The following is a 9,413-nucleotide window of genomic DNA, read 5'->3' as shown; positions in this document are numbered from 1 at the left end:
GGTGGTAGAGGCTTCTGAAATTACCCGGGTCTCAACTGAGGTGCTGCTCAAATCTGAAGGTGAACTTGTCACACGTCCCAAAGTTGTGCTCAATGTGCCAGTGGTGCCCAGTTTACCAGGGGCGCCAGGTGAGGTGGCGGGGACAGGTGCAGAAAGGCCCCTGGCTTGTGACGTGGCGGAAACTAGAGAAAGTGAGGTCATGGCCCGGGAAGGCACCAGGGAGGATGGAGATGTGAGGTCTAGGTCAGAGGAAGGGCTTGTCCGTGACCCATCCTCAGAGCCTGCGCCCATGCTCATGGTGACTTCTGGGCGTGCAAAACCCTGAGTCCCAGCTGCGTGACTCTCTGCCCAGGAGGCTGTGGCTGATGCATCCGAGGCACCTGTGCCCTGTGATGTAGCCCCAAGGAGAACTGTTTTGGTGGCCATGGTTATACCTTTTATGGTAGGAATCTCGTTAATACTGTGTCCTGCTTCTTTGCTGATGAGTGCTGGCCTCCCTGTTAACATGTTTGTAGAACGACTTACCATTTCATTACTCGTGACCCCTCTTGTAATTTTTTTTGCAAAGACTGGCAGCTGTGAGGTAGTTCGGCTGATCATGTTCCCCACAGATATTTCTTGAAATGTGTTCCCTTGAGGATGTGAAGTAGTGGTTGTGGATGTTGACACCGATTTCCCAGTAGCCCAGTCAAGAGTGGGCAGAAAATCAGGCTGAGAATTGGATTGGAGGATATTGGGTTCAGTCTTTGTATTTGGATGGTCAGTAGTCCAACTTGTGCTTAAATCATGAGGAAGTGAGGGGCTCATCGTCTCAGTACCAGAAGTTGTTGAGATGGGCATAGATGTAGTTGTGTCTGAAGGACTCCATGTTCTCTTATTTGTGGACTTCGTCTCTTTAGCTGAAGCATATGATGGAATGTGCAGGCTGGTTCTAATGATGGTCACAAGACCATGGGGAGTAGATAAAGAGCCTGATTCAGTGCTAGATACTAAGGATGAAGTTGTGCCCATTGCAGAACTTGTTTCAGGAGAACCTGTGTCTGTTATAGCCCAGGGGCCTGATGTTGGGGTAGAAGCAGTTGTAGGTGACCAGGTGGAAGCAGGCTCTAGGGAAGACATGCTGGTCTCCGTGGCCAGGGTGCTCACTCTCCTCTCTGGGTTAGACATGGTAGTCAGGACTGAGTTTGTTCCCATGGTGGTGATAGTGGTGGAGACATCTGGAGTGGGGGCTGTGGTTACACCCATGACGCTCACTTCTGCAGGAGATGAGGTCTCTGACAGTTGTCCAGGCATAGAGGAAGCATCACTAGTTGCTACACTTGTGATGGCCACTAGAATCTTAGATCTCATTGAAGGAAATGTGATAGATGGTGAAGAGCTCATTACTCCTCCTGAGGCATTGGTGAAGCTGGTAATGGCTTGACTTTTAAAGGTCAGAGATGGTGATGTGGTTTGTTCTATGGAGGTTAGATGCAATGTGTCTGTGGCCCCTGGGGATGCACCATGAATCAGATCACTCCCAGTTGTCTTCTCTGACCATGTGATAGCAGATGAATAAGCCTCACCCACAGATATACTTGCCTGTTGTTCAGCTGTTGCAATAGCTACCGCTGAGGAAGAAAGTGTCTTCCCCGCAGAACTGTTTTTGGGCAAACCTGTGACATACAAATGGGCAGCTGTGTCTGTGACAGTCCATGGAGAGGTCCCTGGTGCCTGGGTGCTGCCTGTGGTCCTGGACTTCCTCTCTGGGCTAGGCATTACAGTTGAAACTGACCTTGCTCCCTTGGGGCTGGAGGGGATGACCTCCATTGGAAGGGCCCCACCCTTGCTTGTTAGTTCTGTAGGAGATGATGTCACAGAAAGGGCTCCAACTGGAGATGTGGTTTCAGTGGTCTCCAATCCTACGATGAACTCAGACTTGGGCCCCATGAAAGGGGAGGTAGCAGATACAAAGGAGCCAGCTTTCTCTCTTGCCACACTGATGAGGCTGGCAGTGGCTGAGCCTTCTGACCTATCAGAATGGGGGGTGGTAATAGCTGTGTTTGGGTCCACAGGGGAGGCACTCAGTGTTGGGTCACTCCCAGCTGTCCGCTTTGACCATGGACTAGCAGATGAGTAAGCCTCCCCCACAGATCCACCTGTCTGCTGTTCAGCTGTCACTGCCCTTTTACTGAAGGCAATGGAAGGAGCGACCATGCTGCTGACCCATGTCTTGGTTTTAAGTTCAGATTTCTCTGTCACTGAGCCTGTGGCTACCTTGGGGGTTATAACGAAACTTGTCGCAGAGTCCTGAAGGCCAGTGGAAGATGTGCTAGAAGGGAAATGCTTGTCCATTGTGGTCCCTTCCGTGGAACCAAGCCATGTGGACAAGTCCATTTCAGTTGTTTTAGAAGTCAGGACTGAGCTGACTTGCTGGACATTCCTTGTGGAAGTTGACTCTCGGTGGAGGAAAGACATTGTTCCTCTTGACTGGCTTGTCCCTTCTGGTGTCCCAGAGTATATAGTGGCCCGAGCTTCAACTGGATATGGGGAGGGTGAGATGTTATTTGTAACTACCACTGTTTCTGTAGATGATTCTGCTGGCACCACAGTTCCTGTGGACAAGTGAAGGAGTCTGGTGCTGCCACTCCCTGTGGTCAGGGATTGAAGGGTGGCCAGTCCCATCGTGGTGTCTGTGGGGGTAGTCTCTGTTGGAGTCTCCCTAAAAGAAGTTCCCACAGTGGTCCTGGTCTTGAGGCTGCTGCTGGGCTCCTTGGAGCTTGGATTTATGATATCTTCGGATGTTCCTGGGCTTCTGGTGGACAGGCCTGTGACTGAAACAGCTCTTCAGTTAGGAAGTATGCAAGGAGGTAAAAAAGGGGTTCTTATGGTTTTGATTCTCCTTCCTTTCTCCTTATAAATTTGCACATATTCTGCTCTTCTAGATGGCAGGAATCACATTGTCCTATCCTTGTATCTAATGTTGGGTATATGAGCTTGGTCTACTGGCTTGCAGAGCTCCCTCTGGCATCCTATGTTTCTCTATCAGTGTGGCCTCCATGCAGACCTATATACCACATCTCATGTCTTAAGGGAGGGTGAAGATTCTACCCAGGAACAGGGGAAAACTCTCCCACCTTTTGCTCTGTTTTTCCTCCTTTGTCAAGCCTTTAATCATTCTATTTTAGTCTGACACCTGCCTTTATCCCCTAGACTTCAAGACTGTGATTTTAATTAAAAGCTCTGTGGCTTGCTTTTAACAGCTCAAGAGAAGAGGTAGATCAAGGCATCTTACTTCCTATATATTTTCATATTCTTTCACCTCTCATCAGGAAAGGCAGGACATTTTTACTTTTTTTTTTTTAAAGATTTTATTTATTTATTTGACAGAGAGAGACACAGCGAGAGAAGGAACACAAGCAGGGGGAGTGAGAGAGGAAGAAGCAGTCCTCCTGCAGAGCAGGGAGCCCAATGCGGGGCTCGATCCCAGCACCCTGGGATCATGACCTGAGCCGAAGGCAGACGCCTAACGACTGAGCCACCCAGGCGCCCCAGAACATTTTTACTTTCTAGCATAGAAAGACATGTCAAATGATTGCTTTCAGGAATCAGGGCAGTTGTATTCAACCACTTAAGCACCTGAAGTGGACATCTCTCACCTGTGGCCCATGTACTAAATATTGTAACAGTGGATAGTATTATAATCATCTTGTAATTATGAATTGTCCCACAGAATAAACCAAGCATCTCAAGTGTACCTTTCCCTGTTCATGGCAATCCCTGACTTCAGTGATGGTGTCTGAGTTAGGAAAGCCCTTCACAATTGGTCAACTCATTTGTAGAGACACTATCTGTTCCTAAAGCTGAAGTGATTGGCTCTTGAACATATAAATCACTAAAGAGAAGCAATTTATATTAGAAATCAATAAATTTCTAGGGGCATCTGGGTGGCTCAGTTGGTTAAGCATCCAATTCTTGATTTCTGCTCAGGTCATGATCTCAGGGTCCTGGGATCGAGCCCTGCGCCAGGCTCTGTGCTCAGTGGGAAGTCTGCTCGAGGATTCTCTCCCTCCCTCTCCCTCTGCCCCTCCCCCCACTCTCTATGTCTCTAAAATAAATAAATAAAAACTTTAAAAAAAGAGAAAGAAATCAATAAATGCTCCATAAAAAGTATTGGTCGCTGGAGGGGAGATTGGTGGGGAGACAGGGTAAATGGGTGACGGGCATTAAGGAGGGCATGTGATATAATGAGCACAGGGTGTTATATGCAACTGATGAATCACTGAACTCTACATCTGAAACGGATGATACGCCCTATGTTAACTAATTGAATTTAAATAAAATAAGTTAAAAATAAAAAATATTATCAATAGCCTCTGGATACAATAGCAGAAAGTTTTGATTATGTACCAGCGCATAGGACTTAGGCAATCAATTATTTTACTCCAGAGACTAGTGTTAAGCATAGTATACACAGATGATCATACATACCCAGGCTGAGGATAGTCACCAGGGGTGCAGGGTCACCTGTTGACCACGTGGTGCCTCCATATATTCCCTCACTCAGCTCCCTGGTGGTGGTTGCCACAGACTCCTGAGTCCCTGAAGGATAAGAGGATTGAGGTGTCAACCTAGCATTCCCTCAAGATGTGCATACACAAGAAATGCTTTCACTAGACACTGGCTCAGCCATGTCTTCATCGGTCTCTGAGAAGGCACATTGCAAGGAAGAATTCTCTTGTTGGCATGAAATCAAACCCACAAGATGGCCTGCATCATAATTATAGAAGAGCTCCTTGTTGATGGTGAGACTGCTGAATTGATTGGTCTCAAGCGAAAGCATTTGGTGATATTCTGTCTCCATCACCTATAAATATGCGAATTCACCATTGGTTAATTTTTCCCTCCCATGTTTTAGACTCCATAAGTAAAATCAGGATTATACCATGGATTATTATATCAAATTAGTAAGCACATGCAAATACTATGTCTTGGTTATGCACTTTGTCATTTTCCTTTAACATTCTTTTATAACTATCATCCTGCAGACTTTATATCTGGGGAGGGGAAAGGTAGGCTCTGACTGGAAGGAACTGAATTTGGACTCAAGGATGCTGAAAGTGTCACCAGTTACATAGAGAAAGTAAATGATCCTACTAGATATGTGGAACCAGAAGGACATTCTCAGAAGGAATTCTCTCTCCTCCTCATTGAATAGTATCCACCAAATCTCAGAATGCCAAGGCAAGGGAAGTCAGGAACTAGGTTCTCACTTGTCAATGGGATAGAGTTATCAAGACTTGGAGCTGAGCTGGTCTCTACATCAGGGGAGCTCTCCTCAGTGGCTATAGTCACAGCTACACCATACGTGGTAGCCTTTGGTGGCCTGGCCAAAGAAGTCACCTCAGGGGCCTTGTCTTCTCCCACAGCAGTGCTCAGGGACCAGAAGGAATCTTCTGGGGAGCCAGGGCCTAGGGAAGCTGTGGTTTTCTAGGATTGAATGTTTGTGGATGATGTGGATGGTGTTAGTCCTGAGGCAGGTAGAGGAGAATTAGGGGCTCTGGATCTCTCTGCTTTGGAGGAGACAGAAGAAGCTGAGGTTGAACTTGAGGCAGGTACTAGGGAGGACAGAGATTTGGTCTCTTCTCCAAAAGAAGGTTTGTCTATGATGGAGCCTCTAACTCTCTGTTCCTAGGAGTGATCATCAGTGAGAGTAAAAAACCCTGAGTCTCAGCAGAGAGGACACTTCCCAGGAGGTTGTGGTTGTGGTGTCCAGAGTAAGAGTGCTATTTGCTATAGTCCTAGATGGGCTTGTTGGTATGTTGAAGGTCATGTGTAAAGAATCTGCCATGGGAGGGAGAGAGAATGGTTGCTGTTGGCTCTGCCAGGGAGGTCAGTGTCACCCACTGACTGAGTAAATCTGGGCTAGGTAGTCAGTCATAGGAAGTGAACTTAGTCCCAGTGATTTCAGTAGTAGTATCATGGAACATTTGGGAAAAACCATGCTGAGTCTGTGCCTGTGCTGGAATCCTGAGAAGTACTAGTCTCCCTCAGTCCAAGAGATTGGGAGGAACCAGTCTGCCCCAGTCCTTGCAGACCTAGGAAAAATGGAGGCTGAAATATAAAGGTTGGTGGCCTCCATAGTGAAGGCTGTAACCATTGGTGGTGTGAGCTTGTGTGATTCTGAGTGGGTAGAAGCAGAAGAACATGGTCAGCCCCAGAAGTGGTCACCAGTACATCTGTGAAAGGATGAGTTCCCTCTGTGTCTGGTGGTCTCCGAAGCAGCTAGTGTCTCTGCTGAGGTATTGATCCAAGTTGGAGAACTGTTCCCAGTTTCTGTGATCTCAGGTGAGTGAGTGACCCATCAGTTGGCCAAGACCCCCATCATCTCAGTGGTCAGTGGTATGTCACTTCTGAAAGTGGGTGACAGGGCGCCTGGGTGGCTCAGTTGGTTAAGCGACTGCCTTTGGCTCAGGTCATGATCCTGGAAAGTTCCAGGATCAAGTCCCGCATCGGGCTCCCTGCTCAGCAGGGGGTCTGCTTCTCCCTCTGACCCTCCCTCCTCTCATGTGCTCTCTCTCTCTCTCATTCTCTCTCTCAAATAAATAAATAAATAAAATCTTTAAAAAAAAATGAAAGTGGGTGACATTGTCATCTGTAGGGTAGGAGCCTTTAAGCTCTGTCCCTTGGAACTCATACTCAGAGTCAGATTTCCTTCAGGAAGAGTCATTGCTACTGGGGACTTGTGCCCTGACATTGTAAATGTCATGGTGAGAGTTGAAGGAGAACTCTGCTTGCCCTCCATGCTGCTAGGGACTGGTGTTCCCACGATGGCTACTTCTGTGCTGCTGACCATCCAAGGATGCTTGACCCCATCTGTCCTGGACCCTGAAGAGAAGGCCTGTATAGAGATGGTTTCAGGCTCCAGAATGAGTTCCTGGGAACTTGTATCCCTCTGAGCAGTTGACCTGGTGATAGTTGCTGCTGATGGGTATTCACTGGTTTTCAAGATCAAGGTAGTTGCAGGGTCAGTCAGAGAAGCAAGAACGCTTTCTTGCTCATTTACATAAGGCTGTGTGCTTGGCTTTTCAGAAGTAATGGAAGCATATAGTGTTGGCAGTCTGATCTACTCCTGAAGTCTCAGCAAACATCTGCTGGCCATCAGGAGAAATTGTGACGTGATACAGCACAGTTGTCCCCCCAGCCCTCCGTTGCTAAAGAGTGCACTCATGATTTTAGGAAGTATTAGTGATTGTGGTGAGGTTTCCATGATTATGAGATTAATATCTTTTGAGCTTGTCCTGAGAGAACATTTAACAAATCTGTTTCTGACCACCTGAGGGAGAGTCTGTACCTCCTTTTCTACACGTACTTCTCCTTCCCCATATTTGGCCTTATTCACCCCTGCCCGTGGTCCCTGTTCCCCCATCTGAAACCCCTGACCACTGAATATTATTTCTAAGAAATTAGGCCATAATTTAGTATCTATACTCTCTTATTATTTCCCATTTTGGAAACTCCTGTTCGGCTTTTAAAGAGAAACTAAGTGCAAGGAAAATTAGATTATAAAATAGGTCAGTCTCCAAACCTCTATCACTTCTTCCTGACAAGAGAGAACCATTTCTTTTTCAGATAAACCTCTGGGACACAGAGTTGACTTTCTCATGGCATCACATCTTCCAAGATGGTGTTTTTTTCCCATGTAAGGATCATTCCAGGAGCCATCAACCATCCCTGATCAATTCTTATCATGATAGTTTTGGACTTCTTTCAGTAAGAGCCATCCACTAATGAACATGTCCCGAACACAGAATGATCTCTTGTGTTCTTAGAGATACGTAAGATCTGTATTGAAGAAACAGGGCCAAGAAACCTACATTCTTAGGAGAAATCCAGGTGGTACCAACTTCTCAGACTAGTTTTAGCAATAGCACAGTTTGCCAGAGAACAGAAAACATGCTTCCTAGAAAGACAAAGTTAAGCAGCAGCTATAATATCATACCTGCAGGGTCAACCACTGTCACAGGTGTTGAAGGGTCACGGTTCAGCCATGAGGAAGTTTCATATGTGGGGAAGTTAGTAATGGACATCATAGACCCATCAGTGCCTGTAGGAGAGACAGGTGGGTTGGACAGATATTGGTCAGTTTAGAAGGAATGCACTTGAGAAAAATCAACATGTGAACACTTTGGAAACAAAGATTATTTACAAGGAAGTGTTATTCAAAGAGTAGAGACAGGAGAATGTAGGTTCGGGGTGATTTGAATGCCAACTCTGCACAAGAATTGTGCCCATGAACAAGCACAATGGAGTAAGGTATTAATGGGCAGGAACTGATCCATTGATTCTCTTGTCTCTTTAGTGCCAGCATCAACAGAATCCACATAAAGTCTGGAGGTCATGGGCATCAAAGTGCTGGTCTATTCTATAAAGAATGGGCTGGTCAAAGAGGTATATGAGTGAAGCAGATGGCTGCCCAGGTGACTTTAAGCCAGATATTCTAACAGGACATATTGGAGGGCATATACTAGATAGTGTCAGGAAAGACTGTCAGATTCCTAATGGGAAGCAGTTTGCTTTATAGATAATGATAACTAAGGTGATGTGATCAGTCAACTCAGGGAGATGAGACAGACACAGAAGCCACAGACTTCTATGCCCACCAGTCTTACTGAGAAGGCTCGTCAATCAGGGATACCTAGGGAAGCTTAGTCATGATGGGCTGATTCTCGTCTGGGTGAGAACGGGTGACCCCGAGAAGTTTCAAAACCTACACATAAAAACGTAGTATTCTACCACATTGTGTAGCAATTCCACTACTAGATATTTTCCCCAAAGCATTAAAAGAACTCAAACAGATATTTGTACACTAATGTTCATAGCAACATTTTGTCTATCGGTGATTCCCGATAGACAGAAGGAGGAGACAACCCAAATGTCCGTCATATACGAATAAACAAAAGGTGGTATATATCCACAATGGGATATTATTCAGCCTTAAAAAGGAAGGAAACTCTGACACCTGCTACAACATGGATGAACCTTGAAAATATCACACTAAGTGAAATAAGCCAGACACAAAAGGGCAAATAGTACATGATTCCACTTATATGAGGTCCCTAGAATGGTCAAATTCATAGAGGACAGAAATAGAATGGTGATTTCAGAAGCAAGGAGAAGGGGAAAATGAAGAGTTAGTGATGAATGAGAATGGAGTTTCAGTTTGGGAAGATATAAAAGTTCTGGAGACGGATGGCGGGGACAGTTGCAGAGCCATGTGAATGTGCTTAATGCCACTGAACTGTATATTTTACCTCAATAGAAAAAAAGTTTTTAAAAAATGTGATACGCATGGGGCGCCTGGGTGGTGCAGTCGGTTAAGTGTCCGACTCTTGGTTTCAGCTCAGGTCATGATCTCAGGGTCCTGATCTCGG

At 46.0% G+C, this 9,413-nt stretch overlaps 1 protein-coding gene across 1 annotated transcript; it reads right to left on the bottom strand.

Annotated features, from left to right (window-relative positions):
• Positions 1–31: 31 nt before the first annotated feature.
• On the bottom strand, positions 32–1,758 carry LOC148165191 (mucin-16-like). Its single transcript, XM_088023508.1, has 2 exons — positions 670–1,758; positions 32–88 (listed from the first exon to the last, which is right to left on the bottom strand). The coding sequence occupies exons 1-2, from the start codon at positions 1,756–1,758 to the stop codon at positions 32–34; spliced, it is 1,146 nt and encodes a 381-aa protein (XP_087879634.1).
• Positions 1,759–9,413: the final 7,655 nt, after the last annotated feature.

The sequence above is a fragment of the Eumetopias jubatus genome, unplaced genomic scaffold (genome assembly GCF_037043125.1).
Source record: "Eumetopias jubatus isolate StellerSeaLion01/CBP00866 unplaced genomic scaffold, mEumJub1_p1.0 scaffold_1, whole genome shotgun sequence".
Taxonomy (NCBI): domain Eukaryota; kingdom Metazoa; phylum Chordata; class Mammalia; order Carnivora; family Otariidae; genus Eumetopias; species Eumetopias jubatus.
The sequence above is the reverse complement of the archived record's forward strand: the minus strand, read 5'-3'. Positions and strand labels throughout refer to the sequence as shown.

Bases quoted from the DNA above. Each gene is read 5' to 3' on its own strand.
- LOC148165191 (XM_088023508.1), bottom strand. From the start codon at position 1,758: ATGCCTAGCCCAGAGAGGAAGTCCAGGACCACAGGCAGCACCCAGGCA. The intron at 89-669 runs GTGTCAACATCC...TGGCACATTGAG, and splicing joins ACTGGGCTACTGGGAAATCG to CACAACTTTGGGACGTGTGA.